General features: G+C 52.5%; 1 protein-coding gene across 1 annotated transcript; it reads left to right on the plus strand.

Moving 5' to 3' along the window:
* On the plus strand, window positions 1–20,258 carry LOC309838389 (hydroperoxide isomerase ALOXE3-like; the record flags this gene model as incomplete). Its single annotated transcript, XM_082679453.1, is given in 21 exon segments — window positions 1–217; window positions 786–1,027; window positions 1,634–1,842; window positions 2,911–2,988; window positions 3,533–3,545; window positions 3,547–3,656; window positions 3,958–4,083; window positions 6,654–6,757; window positions 7,295–7,311; window positions 7,315–7,467; window positions 8,192–8,258; window positions 8,261–8,328; window positions 8,458–8,661; window positions 8,755–8,804; window positions 8,806–8,839; window positions 9,254–9,423; window positions 9,979–10,100; window positions 14,683–14,783; window positions 15,356–15,388; window positions 15,392–15,526; window positions 20,043–20,258. Coding segments are annotated over 21 exon segments (2,469 nt in total).
* Window positions 20,259–26,066: the final 5,808 nt, after the last annotated feature.

Genomic DNA, 26,066 nt, shown 5'->3' on the forward strand with positions numbered 1-26,066 from the left:
ATGACCGAGACCCCAGGCACCCCACGCACCTGGGCTCTCCCGCCTACCGCCCCAAGGCCAAGGGCGGCCCGGAGCGGAAAGAAGGCCACATGGGGCCTTCAGATGCTGTGCGCCCGGAGACCACTTCGGTCCCCAGACCGGCCCTATTCCAAGCGAGAGGCTGAGATCGGGCGTGCCAAGGACCGGGGACACAAGAGGGCCGGGCTTGCGGGTGGTGGTGCCGAGTTTAGGAGGTGACAGGAGGGCTGTTTCTGACCCCTGTGCAGTGTGCAGAGATGCGTGTCCGACTCGCGTGTGGCTGTAGTCACGTGTGATTTACGGCTCACTTGTGTATAGTGATTCACATGGATGATTCACAAGTAGGAATGCGGGTGCCCTGTGGCCAGTTCTGGCTGAGAGAGAGGATGAAAGAGTCTTGGGGGAAGTTGGGGAGTGGGTGGACAAGGGCCCCAGGGCATCAGTCGGCCCCTGACCAGGAGCAGATCAGTGTCCCAGTCATACAGGCATCACCTAATCCCTGTCTCCCTCTCGGCATCTGGTCCTTCCCTTCCCAGTGGGACCCGGGCTCCTGACAATCATCTGGGTGAACCCAGTCCTGCCAGTCAGAGGGACCGGCTGTGCCAGATGCAAACAAACAACTATTAGGGCGAAAGGCTGTGGGCGGGAAGAGGGAGCCCTCAGCTAGCAACAACAGAGAGCTTCTGGAGCCAGCGAGCCAGCGAGTGAGCCCTAGAGCATCCCAGAGACAGCTGGACTTTTCCTCAAAGGCCTATCCTGACCCCCAGGCTCTGACACAGCGGCTCAGCAGCCCAGCCATGCCTGGCCTGCGGCTCACCTCCTCCAGGCCGGCTGCCAGGGGCATCCTTCCTTCCCTCCCATCAGGGCCGTGTACCGCGTGTGTGTGGGCACTGCTCCCTACCTGATGGCCGGCACACTGGACAACATTTTTGTCACACTGGTGGGCACATGTGGTGAGAGCCCCAAGCGGCGGCTGGATCGCATGGGCAGTGGCTTCGCCCCTGGAGAGAGGGAGGAGCCACCCCGAGGAGCAGAGTGGACAGGGGACCCTGAAGGAGGAGAGGGTCTTTCCTCCAGAGTTCATCAAATCCTGCAGAACTCAGGATGCCGGTCCTGACCTCATCACTACCCCTATTCTGGTCTTGTCTTTTCTGGGGATGATAAACCCTATCCAGGCAGGGCTGTGGAGAAGGAGCCCTGGGCAGTGGCTCCGGAGAATTCCACTGGCTTCCTAGCTCCTCCTCCAGTAACTGAAGGTGGGCTTTGGGGAAGGCGCTTGCCCTCTTTGAGCCTGGGTTTCCTCTTCTCTGGAAGGGGTCCACCTGCCTCTGCCAGGCCCCAGGATTGTTTGCTGCTGGCCTACATAAGGTGAGGGCTCCAGGGAGGCTAGGGAGATCCAGAATCCACTCTGCTCACACAGGACTCCTGCAGCGCCGTGGCTGCTACTGCCTGGATGAAGGATGCCTTTTTCTAATTCATGCAAAGGCACCACATGGGTTACGGTCAGCTCGGGTTTATATGTCAGACTAGGTGTCGGTGTAGTCGCACTTTTCAAGGTGCGAGGATGACGTTGGCAGTTCCTTGCCTCTCAACTGCTTGCTCTCTTGCCCCCCAGGTGCAGAAGTACAAGGTACGCTGCTCAGAGGAGCTGGGTGAGCTCTTGCTGCTGCGGCTCCACAAGGAGCGCTACGCTTTCTTCCCCAAGGACTCCTGGTACTGCAGCCGTATCTCCATCACTACCCCTGGTGGTACTCTTTGCCACTTTCCCTGCTATCAGTGGATTGAGGGCTACTGCACCATAGAGCTTCGACAAGGAACAGGCGGGCCAGAGGCAGGGGCTGGCCTGGGCTGCAGAAGACATCTGCTGGGATCAGGGGGAGCTCTCACAAGAGCCCAGGGTGTAGGGAATAGGGCTGGAATTAGGGTAACTGGAACTCAGGGCTCCCAAGTAGGTGCTTTCTGAAAATATAAGCCTCTAACGCCCTGAAATGCAGGGGCTTTCTGGGCAGTATTTACCCACCCCCCCCAGACACACAGAGACTAGGCACACACACACTTACATACACTCACACCACTCAGAAACACACACACAAACACACAGATATGTGTGCTCACCACTGACACCCTCTGCCCTTCCCCAGAGCCAATTCCTCTGAGAGGAATTAACCTGCAAGCTGAGTTACTGAATTTCAACAGGGGGAGAAGCCCTGAATGTTTAGAGAATTTAGCTGGAGAGGCCCTGGCCACTACCACTGGCTTTTCTGGTATGGATGAAGTCCCTGTGAGGGGCTGTTCAGATTCTTTCTTGAATTTGGGGGACATTTCAAGGTTGCTGGGCTGAAGGTCCTTCAGCCCCTGGACCCCCATATCTCCTGAGCAGCTCTCTCATCTGCAGAGGCAAGACTAAGGCGAGTCCGAGCGTGGAGATGAGTCTTAGGCATGAGAGATGATGTTCTAGGTCAAGGTGAAGCGAGTGAACATCACCCTTGCTAGTACTGTGAGTTACTCATAGACTTCACTCTGAATCCCCATCTGTCATCACAGCACATCCACCCATCACTTCACAAAATATACTCGTTCATCAGTCCTTTGTCAAGTGCATATTATATGCACGGTGCCAGGCACCATGCTGGATGCTGGGAATACACAAAATGAATACGACGTGTCTTCTGCCCCCAAGGAGCCAAACATGCAAACAACTAGGAAGATTGTTCTAATCTGGGGGTGAGGTTGTCCTGAATCCCTTCTACTGATGAATGCACAAAGAATGTGGGACATCCGTGTCACTGAGGGATGGGGTTCAAGGGTTGGGGGGTTCAGGACAGGCATGCTGGAGGAGGTGTCATTTGACAAAAGACTTACCAATGAGTAATTTTCATTTCTCACGGCAAGAACTATTTGTCAGGACTCCCTTCCCCTCCTTCTGGATCACAGGAAATGGGAACTCCAGGCCCGACAGGAATGCTACCGGTGAGGGTGGCCTAATTTGACCTCTTTGCTATCTTAATCTGACCTCATCCTTAATCAGACTGGTACTAACTCTAAACTCAATTCCAACTTTGGCGGCCCAGCTCTGATCACGACCCTCATTTAAACCTAACCTTAATCTAATATTGACCCTGAGCCCAGACCCAAAATGCCAGTACTGACAATTGTCCCAACAACATCAATGAACCCACACTCAACCCCAGCTGTCCTGATGTGACCCAGATACCAGACATGACCCTAGGATTGACCAACTTCAGCCCATCCTCAGCCTCACCCCCAAACCAGCCATGATCTTGATCTCAACACAAACCCAACTCTAAACCAGTGTGGACATTCATGTCATCCTCAAATGCTACCCTGATCTGAAGCTTAGTGCCTTCAGGAAAAAAAAAAAACAACTTTAATTCTTTGTCATCTACCCAGAAAATGGGTGGTTTCTGGGAGTTTTAAAGTCATATCTTTGAAAGCTAAGGTTCCTGTTTACCCTAAGCTTCACTTGCCACCTCTGACCTCTTTCCCCTGGAAGCTGGAAAGTCTACGCCTGCCCCTGGCTTCCCGGGCATTGTAGACGTCAGCAGCTTTGAGGAGGTGGAGTCAGATAAGAAATTTGCTTTGATCAAGAGGGTGCCTTGTGCAGACCAGGGCGACAGGTGAGGGTGAACTGAGATTTGGGGAAGAAGCTGGAGGGGAGTGAAGGGTCTGTTGTGAGGACTGGGTGGGCGGCCTGGAAAGCAGCATCGGTGACAAACGCAGTTTAATTCAAGTGTCTGGAGAAGAATGGGTGGGGATGGTCCCTGGGGTCTGGCAGAGAGGAGGGGAGAGGGCAGGGGAGGAGCCTGGAGTGAGGGGAGGCCTGGGGATTCTGGGGGAGGAGAGAGGAGAGGAATTAAGGGGAGTGGGCTGCAGGTCCCTCTGACTGGTTTCTGTCTTTCTGCTCCCTCCACTCCCCAGCAGTGGGAATAGGTACCTGCCTGGCTTTCCCATGAAAACTGACATCCCGTCCTTGCTGTCCATGGAACCCAATATTCGCTACTCGGCCACCAAGACAAGCTCGCTGCTCTTCAACGCCATCCCTGCGTGAGGCCACTGCCCTCTCCGCACTCCTGCTCACTCTTCCTTCAGCCTCTGTCCCTTTGATGCACATCCATGTCTCTGCCCCCAGTCTCCCATCTCCCTGTCTCCAGTCTCCCCTCTCCTTGTCCCCAGTCTCCCCTCTCCCTGTCCCACCACCCCGTCTCCGCTCTCTCTTTAAGCAACTCCATTCTCTAGCTCCCCATCACCACCTCTTTGCTCTTAATTATCCCTTCTCTTTCCATTCCTCAAATCAATAGAATTAATTGAGCACCTACTCAGAGCAGAGCATGGTCCCAGGCACTGTTGGTGGGACCATGTTGAGTAGGACCAGAGAGGCCCAGCCCTTAAGATTTAAGGAGGTGGTCAGGCCACCTCAGGTTCTATTTCCAGACCAAAACTTTCTAGCTTTATGACCTTGATTTTCACTTAGCCTCTAAACCGTTTTCTCATTTGTAAAATGAAAATAATATTCATATCTACCTCATAGGTGTGGGGGAGACTTTAATGTGCTAACATCCAGCACAAAATAATCTCTCAATAGAGGTTACTGACTAGTATTAGGATAGAGTTTTGGCCAGGAGGAACTCACAGTCTCCCTCGGGAGACGTGCAGCACAGTTAATCAGCAATCGGAGGGGTCACAAGCAGCTCAAGTCTGAGGCTGTGAGTGTGATGTGGCTGGAGGGGGTACAGCTGACATCTAGTGCACAGAGGAGGCGGGTCAGCGGGGCTCAGGAGGTGGTTGCTGGGGAGACACGTGGGATTGAAGCTTTGGGCAGGGGGCGGGGGGGGAGGATCAGTGAGGGGAGAGCGGGTGGGCTCTGGGCAGACCCAGGTCAGTATGGCAGGAGGAGTGCAGGGCTCGGCCATCTGTGCAGGGGCTGCATTAGGAGGCCCAGAGGAGGCCAGGGCGAGGAGCCGGATCCTCGTGTTCTGGGCTTTGGTGCCAGAACGGTTCTTCTGGAGAAGCACTAGTGGGAGGGGATGCAGAGGTGAGGCGGAGTGTGGAGCTTGAGTGTGTCCACAGTGGATTGGGGTGCACAGGCAGACACGGGGGCTCAGGCTTCAGGACAAGGACCCGCTGAGAGGCCCTGGCAGGGCTAAGGGACCAGGGGAGCATCCCGGAAGGTAGAGTCACCTGAGTTGGTCCCCGGATGGATATGCGGGTCTAGGCAAGGGAGGGCCCAGGAGACCACGTGGACAGCCTGTGTGAGGCTCAGAGAAGGGCCCATGGGAAGAGGAGCTGGCGTTTGGCAGCCATGTGGTCATTTACAGAGGGGAGGGAGTCACTGGGTTTTAGTGTGAGGTGACTGCAGGGTGTCCTGAAGGACATGTGTGGCAGGCCTTGGAAAAGGAAGGCCTGTTCTTTCTTCTCTCTTGCCTCCTCAGCCTCTGCTTTAATGACCAAGCTCCCATCCAGTTTTTCCCATCCCCAGGTCCTGAGCGGGCAGGCGCTCAGCAAAGACCCATGGAAGGAGGAGTGAGCGGCTTAATGAGCACATAGGAAGCTGCCCTTGGGCTTGTCAGGTTACTAAGGCCCCTGCGCCCTCTCCAGGTGCCCACACTCTTCATGGCACATCAGCATCCTTCCACAGCCTACCTTACTGACCAACTGCCATAACCTCCTAACCTATGTTCCATTCCCTTCCACTTGACTTGGCCTAGCTAGTGAGCAATTATTACGAACTGGGTATGTCAGGCATACACAGCCCAGTCCTGGCCCTAAGGAGCCCACAGTATACTAGGAGCTGATTTGAGTACACTGTAGGATAATAAAGGGAGTGATGTACTTAAGGGTTTACGATGGAACGAAGGAAGTCATGGGTACTTTGTGAAAGACACACACAAGGCGTGTGTTTGGGGGGCCATCAGGCCATGCTTCATGAAGGACTTTGCATCTAAGATGCACACAGAAGAACAGATAGGTTTGATACTAGGTGGAGATGTAGCAGAAGGTTTTCTAGAAGAGGCACAGCTTGAACAAAGCCCTGGACAGGGGAGAAAGCTGACTTCATTTCAAGCATTTTTTTCTGATTATAAAATAGTACATGCTCATTGTAAAATAATTAAAACAGTACCGACATCCACAAAGTGAAAAGTGCCGGCCCGTAGGTTGGCAAGCCCACTTTTATGGGTTCAGTGTACAAAGTACATCTCTGGCTATGTTTAGCAAGAAGGCTGTGACTGGATTGGTTAGTGCAAAGGGTGGGAGAAAAAGCTAGAAAGGTTGTAGAAATCAGCTGGTGGGGAGCTTCCTAGGCAGAGCAGTTGGGGCTTTGTCATGTGGGTGGAGGGGGACCAGGGAAGGTCTGTGACAAGCTGAGAGCTTGGAGAAAGCAGGACGAAACACCAACGAGGAGACTTGTCTGCACCCTGCACGCCACCTTTGCACACACATGTGGAGTCACCCCTACAAAGCCTCAAGTAGCCTCTAGACTTTTCTCCCATGTGGACTGTTAGGTACCTCTTCTCTGGGCGCTGACCTCGTCAGATCCCTCCAGGCCTCTAGGCTGGGGGCACAGTGCAGTTGGCAGCCCCTAGCCCCCCTGCCCACCCCCACTTCCCCTCCCACAGGTCCCTGGGCATGAAGGTTCTGGGTCTGCTGGACCGTAAGGGCTCCTGGAGGAAGCTGGATGACATCCGGAATATCATGTGTTGCCACAAGCCCTTCACCTCAGGTGTGCAGAGCCAGGCAGAGATGTCCATCCTCCACCCTACCCCATACTCAGACCCCTCCGCCCCATCCTGGGAAAGGGCCTTCTTCTGGCCCTCTCAGGGGGACTGCTGGATCCCAGAGGGAGGGGCTCCTGGCTTCACTGGTGGCAATCTCCCAGATTCCCCTCAGGAACCAATCTCTCCTCCCTCTGGGAGGGGACAAGAATAAGTGAGTGGGGACAGAGAGAGGGTCACGGGTCACTTAGGAGTCCTGATCCTGATCAGATGCACTTGCCTTTCTTCCCCTACCCCTGCCACCAAGAGTTCTGGGCTTTGGGGCCAGACTTTGGTTCAAATTCCTGCTCTGCCACCCAACTGAGCAAGTCACTCTACCTCTTGGAATTTCGGTGTCCAGTGTTAAACTGAAGATATAATTATACCTACTCTCATAGGATTGTTGGAAGGAAAGGCTAAACCACGGTGATGAGCAAAGGGCTGGGTTGAGCATGATCTAGTGAAGCAGTTTCCAGCTCAACTGGCCCCCCTCTGTTGTCCCCTAGAGTACGTCACTGAGCACTGATGTGAAGACCACTTCTTCAGATACCAGTACCTGAACGGTGTCAATCCTGTCATGCTCCACTGCCTCTCCAGCTTGCCCAGCAAGCTGCCTGTCACCAGTGACATGGTGGCCCCCTCGCTGGGACCAGGCACCTGCCCGCAGACAGAGCTAGAGGTGGATGAGTTGTCAGTAGGGAGAAGGGATGGGTATGGAGGGTAAGGGTGGGATGGCTGCATCCAGCCTGCAGGCCTCGTCCCCCAGCCCTGCGCCTTTAAGTAGAGCAGATATGGGTGAGAGCCAGATGGGGCTCAGGCTTGAGGCGTGAGATGGGGCCTGCTGAAGTGGTATGAGTGAGCATGACAGCCTGGAGGAGGAGGCCCTGTCCCTGTTCTGGGGCCCCCAAGATCCCAGGTGCTGAGGCCTGAAGAAGGTTGTTTTAGGACAGGCCAAAGGCAGCACCACTAGAGGAGCAAGAATGATCCTTGAGAACTAGAAACTCCGAGGGTGTGGGAGGAGATGACGGCCCAGTCAAGCCCTCAGGCATCCTCCAGGAGGCTGGAGATGGGGTTGGTGGATTCCCCTCCTGTGTTGATTTTGCTGATACTGGATACAATGAAGTCATCTCACTTGAGAGAATAGGAAGGACCAGGTATGGGGAAAGGGGGAGAGGATGCCGGCTTGTCCAAGCTGCTGGGAAGCCAGGTGAGAGGCTGCACAACGAAGGACTCAGCTGGACCTCATTCCGGACATTTTGGGAAGGGTGGGGTACCCAACACTAGCCTTTAGTGCAGGCACCAATAATTACTGAGACCCAGGCTGGAGTGGGAGCGGCCAGAGAACGGAGGGAAGCAGAACGCGGGTGGGGAGAGCACTCTAAGGCTCCGTGCAACTTCCCCAGAGGGGGCACATCTTCCTAGCGGACTACTGGATCCCGGCAGAGGTCCCCATCCCCTGCATAAACGGCCGCCCGCAGCCTCCCCACTCTGCCTGTTGTGGCTCAACCCCCAGGGGGCGCTGGTGCCCTTGGCCGTCCAGGTGAGCCTGGGGCCGGGCTCTGGGGGGTTGCGGGGGGGGGGGGGGGCGCGCGGCGAGGCTGCGGGGGCGGGGCCTCAAGGGGCACACTAGCAGTCTAGAGCCTCAGCCCCTTATTATTCCTGGACGCAGCTCAGCCAGACCTCCGGGCCAGGCAGCCCCATTTTTCTGCCCACTGACTCCGACTGGGACTGGCTGCTGGCCAAGACGTGGGTGCGCAACTCGGAGTTCCTGGTGCACGAGAACAACACGCACTTTTTGTGCACGCATTTGCTGTGCGAGGCCTTCGCCGTGGCCACGCTGCGTCAGCTACCGCGCTGCCACCCCATCTACAAGGTCTGGGTGACCCCCGGGCGGGGCCAGAGGGAGCGGGGCCGGGGCGGCCTTCTCCCCTGACCTTCGGCTCCTGTGATCTCAACCCGCTCGCAGCTCCTGCTTCCGCACACTCGCTACACGCTGCAGGTGAACACCGTCGCACGCCACGCTGCTCAAACCAGAGGGCCTTGTGGACAAGGTGCGGCCTCCCGGCTCCCCGCCCGCCCCTTCCAAGGGGCTCCTTCCCGAGGGCACCTTGCCCCGCCCACAAACCCTGTCTCCCTCCCTTCGATCCCACCCACCGGCCCCACCTCCTCGGGCTCGGGTTCCAAAGGCTCCTAGAGTTGGACGAGGCACCCCGGCCTGAGCCCCGGCCTGCCCGGCCTTCAGTTATTCTTCTAGTTCCCACGTACCTAAGGATTACCGCCTACGCACGTAGTAAGGCCGCAACCTGCGCAGCCCATGTCGTGCTCTCATGGGTGTTTGATCCTTGGTCTTGGACTGCTCGATTAACTAAAAAATGCCCTCTGCTGAGTCACTAGACCAATCTCATCCCCAGGCACTGGGGTGGGGCATGGGCCGGTCCGGGAGCCCAGCTGTGTTCTGTCCTCAGGTCACGTCCATCGGGAGGCAAGTCCTCCTCTACCTCATGAGCACCGATCTGGCCCACTTTACCTACACCAATTTCTGCCTTCCAGACAGCCTGCGAGCCCGCGGCATCCTGGATACCCCCAACTACCATCACCGAGACGACGGCCTGAAGGTCTGGGCGGCCATTGAGAGGTGTGGGCCCGGGACCTGCAGCCAATCTGGCCCAGGGGCAGGGTGGACCCGTGTGCTCGTGCAGGCTGGGGCGCTTGATGCTGGGGGTTTCAGGTGTCCTCAGGCCCAGCGTGGGGCACCTCAAGGGTGAGAGTTGCGGTTGGGGTTCCTTATGAAATGGCAGGTAGCCATGGGCTGAGGAGGGGCTGGGCTGTGTGTGAATGAGCAGAGGACCGGAAGGACGGGCCGTCCAGAGGAGTCAGGGCAGCAGCAACAGCTAGGTGTGCGCTGGGGCCTTTAGGTGGGCAGGTCTTCCCTTCTCCTGGGTGCTGAGTGGCGAGGGGACACAGCATGTCAGGCTCTCCTCGGTGGCCTCTCTGGAGTGGGAGTGAGACTTGAGGCAAGCCTGGGCACTGGGGTTCCAACTGAATCTGGGGGTCCCCACTGAACCCCCATGGACTCTCAGTGGAATCTGGGCAGCTGGCTCTCCCTAGCCTGAGCAGCACTGGGCCTTGGTTTTCAGGCGAGGCCGGAGCCCAAGGTCACTGCCGTAGCAGGGACATCTCTTTCCTACAGTTTTGTCTCAGAAATCATGGCCTACTATTACCCCAGTGATGCATCTGTGCAGCAGGATTCGGAGCTGCAGGCCTGGGTTGGAGAGATCTCTGCTCAGGAGTTCCTGGGCCAGGAAAGCTCAGGTATCCCCTCCCCATCCTCCAAACCCACCGTCCCCCTTGGCCCTACCATGACCCAGTTCTTATTCATTGACAAGCCTTGGAAGTACATGCTGTTGTTAGCCCCACCAGGCAGATAAGGAACAGGCACAGAAGGCTGCACAGGTAGTAAGTGGCAGAGGCAGGATCCAGAGCCAGCGCCCAACATCTCCAAAGCCCTTGCTTTCAGCCACTACATGGTGCCTGTCTAGTCCCTGCTCGACCTTTACCACCCATTCACCTCCGCTTGCTGAGGTCTGAGGATGAGTCACATCATGTGGTAGGAGCCATCTCCAGCTGCAAGTACTAAGGACTCTGGACTCCTCTCTCATACCCTCTTACGCCCGTCCTACCGGGTGGCCCCTCCAGCCCAACCTCTCTCACTTTTGGCTTCATGGAGTAGCTTGGTACTGCTGTTGCCTGATTCCTCCTTATTTACACCTGTCACTGGCCCCTAACTCTCCCCTCTCTTCTGACACTGCCAGAGTGGCCTCTGAGACCCACCAACACCAGTGGCCCCCTCTCAGGCCTCCTTTGCTTAGTCCTCCCTTCCTTAAAGTCTTCCCTTTGCTCCACGGAGGACGTGTCCTTCAGAACCTCCCACTTCTTTCAGGCCTTCTGCCGCCTCCCCATCCCAGCCCTGGCCGGAGGGTGGAAGACTGTCACTGCCTGGGATGTGACTTTTAGCTGACTTAGCACTTTTGATGGTCACCCAGAGGAATTCCCGTTGGGGGAGACCCAGGAAGGAGGCGTGGTCTCAGGTCACCAGGAAACAGAATGAACGGCTGGTGTAGCCCTACCTGTAATGGGCTCCAAAGGTTTTTTTGTGTTTTTTGTTTTGGCCACTCTGCAGCCTGTGGGGATCTTAGCTCCCCGACCAGGGATTAAACCTGCACTCCCTGCATTGGAAGAACGGAGTCTTAACCACTGGACCATCAGGGAAGTCCCGGCTGTTTTTTTTTTAAACAAAATTTTGAACATACAGAGAAGTATAGGATATGATGTAATGAACACCCATTTACCCACCACCTAGACACAGTTCCTAACATCTTGCCATGTTTGATTAAGCTGTTGCTTTTGCTTATTGCTGAAGTCTTTTAAGGTAAATTACATACATTTCATATTTTACCCCTAATTGCTATGCGTCTCAAAAAACCCCCAAACAAACCCACGATGCCGCTTTTCTACACAACCGCAATGCTGCCATCGTATTTAACAAAATTGACAATAATCTCCAACATCACCCTCTTACCAGTCCATATTCAAATTTCCTCACTTGTCCCATTCTCCCTCAGCTGATCCTGCTGATTCTGGAGCCAGTCAAGGACCACATGACACCTTTGTTTGTTTTGACTCTAAAGCCTCTCTCACTTTAGCACAGGCCCCTCCACCCTTTCTGAAATCACATGACATCTCACAAGGGCTACTGAAAAGCTAGGACTAGTTGTTCTGCAGAATGTCTCACCTTCCAAATTTATCTAATTGCTTCCTCATGATGTCATTCCTCTACCCTCTGTGTATTTTGTCAACCGGAAGCAATACCTAAAGGTTAAATGTTTTGGGCAAGAGTATTTCTCCAGTGATGCTGTGTTCTCTGCATCGCATCATATTGGGAGGCATGTGACGTCAGGCTGTCTCACTATGAGTGATGCCAAGTGTGACTTCTGGGTTAAGGTGGTGACAGCCAGGTCTCTTTTGGATCTTTTAAAGGGCAGCCCCTCCCTGTGCTTTGCACCCCTATTAATCAGGGGCGTCCTGATCCTGACTGCTTCTCCTCCAGGGACAGCTATTTTTCTGTTTGGGGTTATCTGTTTCCTATTCAAGACCCAGAGCGGGATCAACTCTCTGATCTTTCTTTATTCAACTTGTCTCTGATTTAATACATCAGGACATCCTTCAGATAGACAAACATCTCTTCCAAACAGCCCAAAGTAATTCTAGACTCATGTTTTAAGGTAAAACACATTCATTCATTAACCTCAGTCAGCATGCCTCTTGCTTCCATATTTCAAAGGGAAAAAACAAACAATATGCACTACAGAAAAATGCCCGTAGACGGTCTGTCTTTGCTTTTTTATTCTAGCCACCACGAACAGAACATTCAGAAAATTCCCACACACTCCCAGGCAGACAGACACCTGGTCCTTCCTCCAAGCCTCTCTGCTCTGTTGCATCAGCCTCTTTCCTGTCATCCTGACTCCAAACCCTGGAGCCATCTTGACTCATGTTCCCCGATGTCTTCCTCTCTCCCTACATCCAGTAGGGTGGCTAATCCTATTGTCCCCATCATTTTCTACTGTCACCGTCCGAGTCCCAGTCCTCTCACTACTCGTGCGTTGTGGCAGCCGCCTCTCAACCCGTCCCACCCCTCCCAGCCTCTTGCTGCTCGCCTGCCAATTCAATTACTGGGGCCACTGCCCCAGTAATCCTCTGAAACACTGCCCAGAAACTACCCTGCCTGGCACACTGCTGCAGCCTCACCTCCAATTAAGTCTGCTCCTTTTCCCTCACGTTGTTTATGCCTCCGTGCCTTCCCACTCTGGCTTCCTACCCTCTCACGCTTTCACTTCAGTCAACCAGTAAAATTTATTAAGTACTGTTAATATTTATTAAGTATTGTTCGAGGTGCTGGGGTTCAGCAGTGAACATGACAGACAAAAATCCTGGCCTTCATGAAGCTTAACATTCTTGTGGGGAGATACAGATAATAAACTAGCAAATATGTCAGGTGGTTATGAATACTAAGGAGAACAAAAGAGCATCAGGGGATATAGTGGGTCGAGGTAGGGGGGATTATTTCAGGTAGGTGGTCAGGGAAGGCCTCTCTGAGGAGGTGATTTTTTTAAAAAATAAATTTATATATTTATTTATTTTTGGCTGTGTTGGTTCTTTGTTGCCGCTCACAGGCTTTCTCTAGTTGCAGAGAGCACGGGGCTCTAGGTGTGTGGGCTTCAGTAGTTGTGGCACGTGGGCTCAGTAGTTGTGGCTCACAGGCTCTAGAGCACAGGCTCGGTAGTTGTGGCATATGGGTTTACTTGCTCTGCAGCATATGGGATCTTCCCCAACCAAGGCTCGAACCCATGTTCCCTGCATTGGCAGGCGGATTCTTACCCACTGCGCCACCAGGGAAGTCTCTGAGGAGGTGATGTTTGACAGAGATGTGAAGGAAGGGAGAGAGCTAGTTCTGTGGATAACCGGGGCAAGAGTGTACAGGCAGAGATGGAGTCAGTGCAAAGGCCCTGAGGTGGGAGTGTGCTGGTGGGTTTGAGGAATCAGAAGACCCATGTGGCTGAGTAGAGTCAGAGGGAGAAAAGTAGGGAAGGAAATTAAGTTGGAGAAGGAATGAGAGCCAGATCAAGCAGGGCCATGGCGAGGCAAGTGAGGTGGGAAGCCCTTAGTGGGCTTTAGCTAGGGGTGACCTAATTGGATTTATGATTCTAAAGGATCACTCACTCCAGCTGTCACGTGAAGAACAGGCTATCAGGGGCAAAGGCGGAAGCAGTCAGATTCATCCAGGAGCGAGATGCTGGAGACAGGGTGGCATGGAGACTGGAGGTGATGGGACGAGATTGGTTTCTGCAAGAATTTGCTGACTTGTGCGGTATGAGATAAAGAGAGGAGCCAGCGCACGGATTTTGGCGGGAGCACCTGGACAGAGAGCACCGAAGTGGGACCACTGGTGGGGGAGGGGGAGATGGGTTTGGGGAGCGTGCGGGGTAGGGAGTTAAGCATTAGGCTTGGCAGGTGTCAAGTCTGAGATGCCTCATAGACACTCAGGCAGAGGTATCAGGTAGTAGCTGACACCCACTGCTGAGTCCAGAGTTCAGCGGCCAGGAGGAGGAGAGATGTGAACTTGGGAATCCTCAGCCAGTGGGAGGTGCTTCAAGCCACAGTCTTGAATGAGACCACTAAGGTACAGAGAAAAAAGGACCAAGGGCTGAGCTTGAAAATGCCTTCCTCTGTCTTCTTTCCTCCATTCAACGCTCACCCATTCTTCTACCCAGGGAGGCCCTTCTCTTCCTCCAGGAAAGTCACCCCTAACCACGCCAGCCCCAGTGCCGAGCCTGCCCTGCCTGCCCTCTCCTCAAAGAGCCAAGCCCTGGCCTTAAAGCTTCCCTCTGCTTCTACCACTGCAAGCTTATAAGTAGCACCCTCTCTGGCCATCTGTCTCTGCCACTAAACCCAGCAGTGGAGGATCTGCTCCTGAGCGCTCAGACAAATCGTGGTGAGCTGGGCAGAATTAAGTCATTAAGCACTACTATGGGCGGCAGAAAGAAGTGCCTTGGTGTTCAAGGAGGGGCAGCTTGGCTGTCACGCTGAATCCACTGGGCTCTTCGGTTGTGAGCTCTGCCAACTGGGCATTTTCTGGTCCCGTCCCAGTACCCCCTTCAGAGACCACACCTTGGTGAAGACCATCCCTAACCTCAGCCCAACCCTAATCCTTGTCTAAAGACAGTGGTGGCCACATGTTCAGTACGCACGGCTCACTCTCTGCCTGCGGTGAACCCCAGCCCTGGGGAATCTGGTCCCCTCCATCTGCACCCTCTTCCCTTCCTCCCACACGCAGGCTTCCCATGCAGGCTGTGCACCCCGGGAGAGCTGGTGAAGCTCCTCACTGCAGTCATCTTCAACTGCTCCGCCCAGCACGCCGCCGTCAACAGTGGGCAGGTGAGGCTGCGGAGGGTGGGCCTGGGGGGCACTGGGTCACGCGACATTAGGCCCAGCAATGGACATGAGGCCAGAGTTCGGGTTGAGAGCATGGGAGGGTCGGAGCTGTGATGGGTTTATGAATAGGGCTGGGCACTGGGGCTGGATGATGACTGGAGTGGAGCTGGGTCCAAGCTTGTAATGGTGACTCGAGTTGGGTTGTGGAGGGAGTGGAACTTAGGGGCTGCTGTCTCGGATGGGCCGCGGCCAAGTGGAGTAGCAGCCTGCTCTGTGTGTGGGGCCAATGCAAGACCCGTTTCTCGGGTGACCTCTACTCTGGGTCTTCCTCCCTCCTAGGTGACTCACTCCACCCAGTCCTGGAACATTGGGTGGGGAGTGACAAGGGGTGACCCAGGCTCCTGCCACCCTTCTGGAACTTTCAACCTTATACCCCTCCCTCTCTTCCCTCTCCATGACCCCCTTATTTCCCAACTGCAAAATCTGGGGTGGCACGTGCAGGAACAGGGATGTTGAGGAGGGAGAGGGTCCTCTTCCTCTGGCCAACCAACTCCACTGGGGTGGGGTCTCCACAGCATGACTTTGGGGCCTGGATGCCCAGTGCCCCATAATTCATGAGGCAGCCCCCACCGCAGACCAAGGGGACCACCACCCTGAAAAGTTACCTAGACACCCTCCCGGAAGTGAACACCACCTGTAGCAACATTCTCCTCTTCTGGTTGGCCAGCCAAGAGCCCAAGGATCAGGTGTGTTGGGGGGTGTCTAGGGGTGGGGGGAGTCTGCAGGGCCTGGGCAGTGGAGGTGGTGGCAGCTCTCCCAGGGAGTTTGGGAGCCGATAGCTGGCATTTATGCTCACTGCTGAGCTGCCTTGGGTTCTTCAGTTTCTTCAGGAAATGACAGTTGGTCCCCAAAGACATACACCGAAGCAAATACCAGTTTAGTGGCCGGGGCACAACTTCCATCTAATTCACCAGTTTACCAATCTATCCACCTATCCATCCGTCTATACAACCACTTACTCGTCCGTCAACCACTCATCCATTCACCCAGATATCCAGCGCACATCTGCTGGATCCCTCCCATGTGTCAACGCAGTGCTGGGCGCCAGGCTCATAAAGCTGGGTGAGAACGTCCTCCCTTCAAGAATCCTGTGGCCAGGTTGAGGAGACACACAGGAAAATGGAAAAGGGCACCACCGTCTTGTAGGAATTATTCATGAACTCCTCCATTCAATCAGGACTTCCTGAGAACCTGCAATGTGCCAGACACTGGTGGGCAGTTATGAACTTTGATGTCATAAGCTTACAGTCTAGTGACAGAGGTGAGAATGGGGCCCCAGACTTGGGAACCTGACCAAGTCTGGGCGAACCTGGGACAGCTTCTTGGAGGAAGTGACATCTCAGATGAAACCTCTGGGATAGGGAGGGGTTTGGCAGACAAAAGAGGGGCAGGATTAGTTTCTAGGCAGAGGGAAGGACTCTACCAAGTGAAGCCAAGTGAAGGTGAGAGTCTGTCGGTGGGTTTGCAGGACCATAAACGGCTCAGTGTGGGTGCGGTATTTGTTCACAGGACAGAGGGGAACCATTGAAGAGTTTAAGCCTGGGGGTGACGTGGCTAAATTTGTGTTTTAGGGAGGGTGCTTCTGTGGCTGTGCGGATGGATGGGAGCGGCAATTCTGGAGGCAGGAAGGACGGCAAGGAGGCTGTGAGTTAGGCTGGGCCAGGGGAGCAGCCCTTTAATCACCAATTACTATCACCTCCATTTACACACCACGTTACCAGTCATGTCTCTGCCCTCCAGGTCGTGTCCCCAAGCTTTCTGACATTACGTGATATCCTCATCTCTCCCGCTTGCCTCCATTTGGCACAGAGGGTTTATCTCTCTAACAAGTTTTAACTTATCTCATGCCCGGGAATGCAGGAACTTGTCCCTGGAGGCTGCTTCTCTCTGGTCCCACCTCCCAAGGATCTGGAGACACCCATTTCTGTCCTTATAAAGGAAAAGCTCTCTCTGCTTTTTGTCTGCTCACAGAACACTCTGTGGGTACTCTCGATACTCTCAACTCGATTCTTCCAGCCAGAAAATGTGTGTGAGTGCTTCCCACCACCCCAAGCAGTTCTCCGAAACCAGCTGGGTGTCCCATGACTTAACTCGGTTCTGACACTGTCCACCTGGAGATAGTGTCAGATCCCACAGGTCAGGGGCTCAGTCCCACAAGACTGCTCCTCCACTCCACCACCCTCACCCCCTTCAGGTGCCAATCGCAAGTCCAGCTTGTCATCTGAGCTTCTGACCAACCAGCTATAAGAGGTTTCTATGACCCCCTCCTCAGTTTTGATCATTTGCCAGAACAGCTCACAGAACTCAAGCCAAGTTTACTGACTAGATGACGGGCTTATGCTAAAAGGATACAACTCAGGAACAGCCTGATGGAGGAGCTTCATAGAGCGCGGTGCTGGGGAAGAGGCGCGGAGTTCCCCTGCCCTCTCTGGGTCCACCACCCTCCCAGCACATCCACGTGTGCAGCAACCTGAAAGCTCTCCAAACTTGTACGTGAGGGATTTTTATGGAGGCAGCCTTACCTAGGCATGATTGATTAAATTATTGGCCATTGGGGATTCATTCAACCTTCAGTCCCTCTCCTCTCCCCTGAGGTTGCAAGGGTGAAACAAAGTTCTCACCCTCTAATCACAAGGTTGATTCTCCCGGCAACCGGCCACCCCAGGGGCTTTCCAGAAGTCACCTCATTAACATAAGCTCCGGTGGGGTTGAAAAGGGCTTATTATGAATAACAAAAGACACCTTTAACATTCCATCACTTAATGAAATTATAAGGGTTTTAAGAGCTCTATGCTAGGCACGGGAAGACCAAATATACATTTCTTATTATAAATCACAATGTCACAGTACAGAGAGAAGGGTATACAAGATGATGAGAGTGGAGAGTTCCCTTTCTCATAAGCCAGTGGGAAGTTCAACTCAGAAAGTTCTAACAACAACAACAACAATAATAATAGCACCTATCACTTTCTGAGGATCTACCATGCCTCCGTCATTAAATCACGTATCTTGTGTACACTATTTCAAAACACAAAATAAATAAGTAGCTATATTTAAAATGCTTAAGACAGTGACTGGCATATAAGCGTTCCATAAATGGCAGCTCCATTTTACAGGGGAGAAAACTGAGATTCAAAGGCACCAAGCAGTCTGTCCAAGGTCACAGCTAGTAACTAGGCTTTGAACCCAGTCTATCATATTTCTGTGTTCTGCTTTATCAGTAGTGACACTATAGTTTTGGAAATTAGATGTCAATCTGGTAAGTAAGACGTAAAGCTGATTCTTTGAAAAGACCGATAAAATAAAGAAACCAGAAACAATTCAAATCAAGAAAAAAAAAACCCCATAAATGTACAACATCAGGAATGTAAAAGGCATATAGCCACATATTCGAGAAGACTGAAAAAATTTAAAAAAAATTAAAAAGGAGAAGAAAATACTTAGTTTTATGCAAATAAATTTGGAAACCTAAATGAAATAAGTGATTTTTTTAAGAAAACCTAAAAAACAAAAAAACCAGAAGAGGTGAAAACCATACATAAATGAAAAAGGTTGTGAAAGATCTGATCCCTCTCCTTGTAAATGGACATTCTATTAAACCTTCAAAGAACAAATAATTCCTAAATCATTCAAACTGCTTGAAAGTGTAGAAAAAAGTAGAAGCTTCCCAAATCATTTTACTGGGAACCCTGATACCAGCACCTGGCAAAGGCAGTGCTCCTGAGAAGTGAGTCTCAGGTAGAGGGTTCTAGTCCCAGATCCACATTTCCCACCTATGTGACCTTGGATATGTAATCGGGCTCTCTAAGCCTCAGTTTCTTTACCTGTAAAGTGGGAATGATAAGAGTACCTGTCTTATAGAATTGTTGTGCCGTTGTGATGGTCCATGTAAAGCCCTTGCAACATCACCTGTAATTAAGAAAATAAAATTACAAACTCATTCCACTTAGCTACAACAATCTTAAAAATATATCAGTAGTCCGTGAAGGCCAACAGTAAATAGTAAAACAATAATACATCATGATGAAATCTAGTTTAATTTAGGAATGAAAGGTTGGTTCAACCTTATGCAACCTAACAATACACTTCCTTACATCAATAAAGAAACACCATATAATCATCTCAATATATGCTGAAAAAACGTTTGATAAATGAGAACAGCCATTACTAATAAAAACTCAGTATAAGATGAAACTCCCGGGACTTCCCTGGTGGTCCAGTGGTTAGGACTTTGCCTTCCACTGCAGGGGGTGCGGGTTCGATCCCTGGTAGGGGAGCTGGGATCCCACATGCCTCGCCGCCAAAAAAAACCCCAAAAGCGTAAAGTAGAAGCAATATTGTACCAAATTCAATGGAGACTTTGAAAATGGTCCATATCAAAAAAAAAAAAAAAATCTTAAAAAAGATGAAACTCCCTTATGGAGTTTTGATAAAATATATTTCGGAAAACATTGTCCTCATGGTGAAACAATAGAGGTCGTTAAAGTCAGGGACAAGAAAACAAGGCTGTGATTTAACAGTGTTTTGGGAGGCTTCACTGGCGCAATAAAACAAGACAAAGAATATTTTAAACAACAGGATTGTTGGCAACAGTTGTATTGTATGAGCAGTGTGTGCTGGTTCGGAGACTGGCCCCAGGAACCATGATGGCGAGCTGGTTGTGCATTGCGGTCAAGCCCAGATGGGCAGTTCTGCTCCGCCACAGGATGGCACTGACTGAAGTTCACTGCGCTGTTTCTTGACTGTGATTGGCTACGCTGTAAAGCACGAGTGTATGGTGATGCTGCTCATGCTGGCAACATTGGTTGACTGGGAGATGCCTCAGACCTGGTTGTCTTCAGGGGTTTCCATCTGTGAAACTGTGAGGTAACAGGTGTATCCTTGGGCATAATTGCTCGGGCGTGTTTACGTTTGATTTCAGGTGTGTTCTGAATGTGGTTGTATTTAGTTCATAGAGCGGTGGCCCAGGGACAGGAAGGGACCTTTTTAGGGCCCCGTGGGCTGCGGGTGTCCAGGCTGCTCTGCGCAGGTCGCTGGAGTGGTGGTTTGGAGGTTTGAAGGGTTTGCGTTTACAGTAGCCGTGGCTGCGTCACGCCCGCCTTTACAAGCCACTTTGACTGTATTTGCTGGCAAATATGGTCCTTCATTATTCTCCATCCGTCCTGAACATCATCCTGACCCCGCACCTGATTTTTCTCCCAGCGGCCCCTGGACACCTACCCGGACGAGCACTTCACCGAGGAAAGGCCTCTCCGGAGCACCGCCATCTTCCAGACCACCGCCGTCTTCCAGACCACCGCCATCTTCCAGAGCCGCCTGGCTCAGATCTCGCGAGACATCCGGGAGCGGAGCGGGGGGCCTGGAGCTGCCCTATACTACCCGGACCCTCCCCTCATCGAGAACAGCGTCTCCATTTAACCCCTTCCTCCTACCACGCGGAAAGCCCAAGCGTGAGGAGGCCCAGCTTCTCAGGGTCCTCAAGGCTCTCCCGTCTTCCCTGTTCTCGGTCAGCGTGAACTTTCTCTGCACGTGGGGACCTTTTCCACCCACGGTGGCTCTAGCATCCCATGAACTGGGCCCTGAGCTGCCAGTACAGCGGTGTCCAGGGTGAGAAACCGCTGGCTAAAGTCAAATGCACAACAGGCCCTTCAAAAGGAAGGAACCCCAACACCCCTTGCCCTACTTTGGGCAGGCTCCTGTGAAAGCCTAGCCTACTCCCGCCTTCTGTGAAAACTCTTCCTCCTCCCATTGGGCCCAGGTTGGGACTCTGAGGGCGCCTTCCCAGTCCTCCCCATTCCAAAACTCCTTCTCCTACTTTGCCTCTTTGTTTCCACTTTCCTCCCATCCTAGGACCAACCCAATGCAACTTCCTTCTTTGGAAGAGCCTGGAAACTGGACAAGGAAGGATGTGTGCCCTGGATCTGTCATGTGGTCCACTTTGACCCCAGCATCTTTAGGGAGAGGGTTACAATTAGAGCCCAGCTTACCTGTACCTCTAGCTGTAGTTCTCAGGGTCAGGCTCCCTGGCTTGTGTGTGTGTGTGCGTGTGTGTGTGTGTGTGTGTGTGTGTGGAGTCTCTCCCCAGCTCTTTCCTATCCCCACTATCATTCCCCACCATTTTTGTCCTTGAGCCCAGTAAGTTCAATAAAAATCAATATACTTGGCTCCCATTTCATTTTTGTTTTTGTTCCTGTGTGCACGTAGGGGGGTGGGGAACCAAGGGGTTAGAGAAAGAAAGAGCAGCAATGAATCCCTGGATCACCTGCTCTGGAGACAGGAAGCCTCCCAGCTCAACCCACCACCTAGCCAGATCCTACATTCCTTCACCTCCCAGAGTGTGTTATCCATCAGAAGGTGAAGGGATATCCAGACTCAAGGGGCCGATACAAAAAAGTGGGTATTTTGCAAAGCCTGAGAATCCAGCTTCTGGGTGTGGGAGTTGTTAGCATTGCCACTGAGATCTGGTTCCTCTTCTGGACACATGGAGGATTCAACCTCTGGCTCTCTTGTGCATGGGTGGAGTCATGGATGAGTTTTGGCCAACAAGCTATGAGCAGAAGTGATGTGGTCATCTCCAGGCTGGAGCATTTAACTGCTGGCATGAACCCACCAGAGTTCTCTGCTCTCTACCTCTCTGTTCTAGAAGCATGTGATGAGATGTTGCTTCCATCAGCTTCTGTCTCTGAGGGACTAGAGCAGAGCCCCGTGATGACCTGAGCTGGGCATGGAGCTGAGTGAGAAATGAACTTTTGCTGGGTTAAGCCATTGAGATTTTGAGATTATTTGTTGTTGCAGCATAATCTAACCCACCCTGACTGAAACAGATGGTAATCTGGGGAGTCTAATGTTCTCCCTTCCAGCCCTGTAGCCCTTAAAAATTGAGATTTGTGCAGCCCTCAAGCCAGTCATCCACATCTTTCTCCACAGCCACCCAACCTTCCCATTTTCCTGCTTCCCTAGACTTCAGATCTAGCCCCCCTTACCTATTCTGCCTCCGGAGTCAAATTTTGTACCCGACCAAACCCTGGTCACAGTGTCTTTGGGGAGTGGACGTGGGGCAGACTTTGGCTCTGCCAAAGATCGGATTTTCACTTCCTGAGCATGTGATACTGGGAGAATAGGATCCCCATGGCATTGTGCATGAAGAGGCGTGTTTGGGGATGTCTCACCTGCAGATTCCAACCTAAGAATTTAGCCAAAATCACCAGTTTCTGCTCGCCTTTGAACAAAATCAAGGAATAAGACATACCCAATGGCGCCCCCTTGTGGCTAGAATAACTATAGCAGAGGCTGGATGTGCCATCCCCGTAAACCTGGGCCTTGACTTAGAACAGCAGGACCGGGATACGCTGGAAGGATGTCAGGGCACAGTCAGGCAGCTTGTCTTTCCAAGAGGACGGACACTCCTTGGCCTGCACCAAAGTTAGCATTAGAAGACATGCCTCGTCTGCAAATGTCCCAGAGCCAGAGACGGTGGAACCAGGGGGGATCACCGGAATCTGTTTCCCCAGAAAGCCAGCTTGGAGGGAGATTTACTGGGGAGACACACCTGGCCACACGTAGGATCCTCCGTGGGCTCTGGAAGCCTCTGGGGACAGGATGTGGGGAGGGGGCCCATGTAAAGCTCCAGCCTTGTCAGACAGGTGGCGTCCCTCAGCTTGCACCCTGGACCCCCTCTGTGCTTTTCCGTAAGTCTGGAGGGCAGCTGGTATGGTGTAAAGAGAAGATACCAGCCCCCTTTCTGAGTCCCTCAGCCTCAGTGGCCCAGATTTTTCAGATAAATGGGAGGAACGTGAAGACCGGGAAAGTCCCTTCCAGCACTGACGTTCTGGGGTCTGCTTGCCTCATGGCTCCTGTCTCCCTAGACAGTATGTGGAGGACGCGGCTGTCAATTCCCCTGGCATGACCCCTACTTCAACTGGCTTATGGGAGCAGACAAAAAACACATAAACAAACACATAAACAAATACATCCTTTCAGATGGTTGCAAGTGCAGTCAGGAGATGAAACCAGGTGGTGTGTTAGCATGACCTGGGTGGGGGGAGCATTAGATGTGGTGATCAGGGAAGGTCACTCTGAGGAGGTGACAGCTGAGTTGAGACTGGGGGGAAATGTGTTACAAACAAGGACAGGGCAAGTGCAAGGGCCCTGAAGGGTGTGCGTTCAAGGCCCGAGTGGCTGCAATAGGTGACCCAGGGGTGGATGGAAGCTGAGTCATGCACGATCCTATAGTCCACAGTTGAGTCCTTGGATTTGACTCTAAGGGAAACATGGTTTTAAGCTCTGGCTTACAGTAGGGGAGTGACCCAATCTGATTGTTTTCCCTCTGTCTTGGGGGGCGGGGGGCTCCAGGGGTTGCTCCCCTGCCTTGCAGAGCTCTGGGTGGGGCAAGGTGGGGGTGGGGTGGGTGCCCCAGCAGTGAGGGCTCAGCTTCCTGTGTGGGTGGCTCATTGTGAGCCAACCCAGCGAGCTCACATCCTTCCCTGGGGCCTCTCCTGCTCTCCGGGTCCACCCCTGGTCAAGGAGAACCAGTTCTTCAGCCCAATGAGCACCTACCCAGAGTCACACATCCACATTTTGGTTGTAACTGGGGAGCGCTCCATCTACATCCTCGTGCCTAATCCCATCCATGTCCCCGGCCACATCCACGTCCCTACCATCCCCATCTCCATCTGTTTCCCTTGGGAACCTAATTTCCACTCCAGACTTGAGCCCTGATCAAACCTGGAGCCACCACTCCTACTTTTTTTGGGACAGAGGGGTTGGCTGGGGGACACCTATTGAGAATGGATTGTGATTTGGAAAATGGCGCCCAAACTCCTCTACACCATCAGCTCCCTCCCCTGTTTCTTCCAAATCCCCTCCCACAATCCCCTCCAGGCTGACTGTGTGCCCCTGCCTCCTTCCCACCCCCACAGAGTGATGCTACTGCTGGATTAGAAGGTTAAGGCTGGGCCTCTCACCCCTGCTCCTCCAGGACCCAGCATCCCAGAGGGGCCTGGAGGTGCAGTTTCCCAAACCTCTGAGCCTCAATTCCCCCCTCCACTGGCCCTGCTCCTTACAGCCCCCTGGGGGCACAGTCTCAAGAGAAGGGCAGTGGCTAGAAGGCAGGAGGCTGGGTAAATTTGCATCTTAAGATGCAAATTTGAATCATCAAGTTCCTCGCATCACACAAGGGTCATCAGGGTGGCTGAGCAGAGCCCAGGAGGGCAGGCCTGACCGGCCTGACAGCCCGTGAGAGTACTGTGACCAGGCAAATGAGACAGCTCTGCCAGTCACAGAGCATGTGCATGACCTTCATCCCCAGCCTCTTCTCTGTCCTGCCTCCATCCCCTTAAGGCATTCCCCGCCCTCACGTCACTTCCTACCCCTCATCTCATCCTTACTGAATATTCATCCTAATTCCAATCCCATCATTGATTCAGTTCCCAACCCTGATCTAGTCCTCATCACTAACCCGTGTTTCGAGAATCTCCCAGTTACCAGGTACTGTGCCTGGAGGTGGGGAGAAAACCAAACCAAATTACAGACAGTCTAATCTAGTGGAAAAGAAAGATATCCATCCATCTACAGTGCTCTGGGAGCCATTAAGAGTTAAACCTGGTCTTTCTTGATGAAGCAATTATCAAGCTAAGATCTGAAGGAAGAGGAAACATTAACCAGGTCTAAGAGGTGGAGAGGGAACAGTATGTGCAAAGGCCCTGTGGTTGGAAGGAGTCGACCACACTTTATACCTTTACTCAAAAGTCCCCTTCTAAAGAGCTCTTGCCTGGCTACTCTATATCTAAATTTGCTCCCCTATACTTTATACAGTAAGTCCCTTACATACGAATGAGTTGTGTTCTGAGAGCACGTTCATAAGTCCAATTTGTTCCTAATTCCAGCAAATTTAGCCTAGGTACCCAACTAACACAACTGGCTGTACAGTACTGTACTGTAATAGGTTTATAATATTTTTCACACAAATAATACATAAACAAACACAAAACATAAAGAAAACATTTTTAATCTTACAGGACGGTACCTTGAGAAGTACAGCAGTGCAGTACAACAGCTGGCGCTTCTCAGCAGTACCAGCTACATCACCACTGCTTCTATTCTTGCTTCCAGACATCCTGGGCTTGAAATAAAGATGCTGTACTGCTGTACTCTATACAGCGCTGTACAGTAAAGTACACAAAAGCACAACTACTTGCAGAGGATGCAGGGACATGACAATATATACCAGACACGGGAGCTAACTTAGATGATTGGATATGCGAAAGCATGTTCGCATCTTTAAAAGTTGGCTACTTGAAGGCTCGTGTGTAGGGGACTTACTGTATTATCCTTCCCTGCTTTATAGCTTCTCTTCAGCACTTATCACTTTTTAATGTAGTATTTATTTATTTTTTAAATTAAAAATTTATTTTTTTATTTACTTTTGGCTGTGCTCAGTCTTCTTTGCTGCGCGCAGGCTTTCTCTAGTTGCGGCAAGCAGGGGCTACTCTTCGTTGCAGTGCACGGGCTTCTCATTGCGGTGACTTCTTTTGTTGCGAAGCACGGGCTCTAGGCATGTGGGCTCCCGTAGTTGTGACACACAGGCTTAGTTGCTCCACCACATATAGGATCTTCCCGGACCAGGGCTCGAACCCATGTCCCCTGCACTGGCAGGCGGTTTCTTAACCACCGAGCCACCGGGGAAGTCCCAGGGTATGTTTTTTTTAGAAAGCATATGTGGGCACTGCCTGCAAGTCCCCGGCAGTAGGTCTTCCTTCTGCCCTGCTTCCCATGGCCCTTTCTCAGTGGGTTGTTCATTTTAAAGTTGGGACCATAGGTCACCATCAACCTCTCGAGCAGTTTTCAGGCGGGCCACGCCTTATGCTGCTGGACGGTCTGGAAGAGGGCTGCCCTTGAGCCGCATGACCATTAGGTCCAGTCAGCTGTGGTCAGTGGGATTGGGGGCAGGACTGTGTTCCCCCTATGGTACCCTTCCAGGGGGCTGTGGTTGTGCAGGACTTTGAGGCTTGGAGTCTTCAAAAGGCATAGTGGTGCTGTCCAATGAGCTTTTATTCTCTGGGGTTTTTTTTTGTTTCTGTTTTGCGGTGTATTGGGGATGAGTTACACCAGACCCAGCAGGGGCATATGGGGGCCTGGTTTTCTGGGGAGTCCTTTTCTCTGGGTGGCAGGTAGCCTAGAGCTATGGGGTCAAAGGGATGTCATGTGGGGCCCTTTTCCCCAGGGGAT

The sequence above is a fragment of the Grampus griseus genome (assembly GCF_964374135.1).
Source record: "Grampus griseus genome assembly, chromosome: 20".
Lineage (NCBI taxonomy): Eukaryota > Metazoa > Chordata > Mammalia > Artiodactyla > Delphinidae > Grampus > Grampus griseus.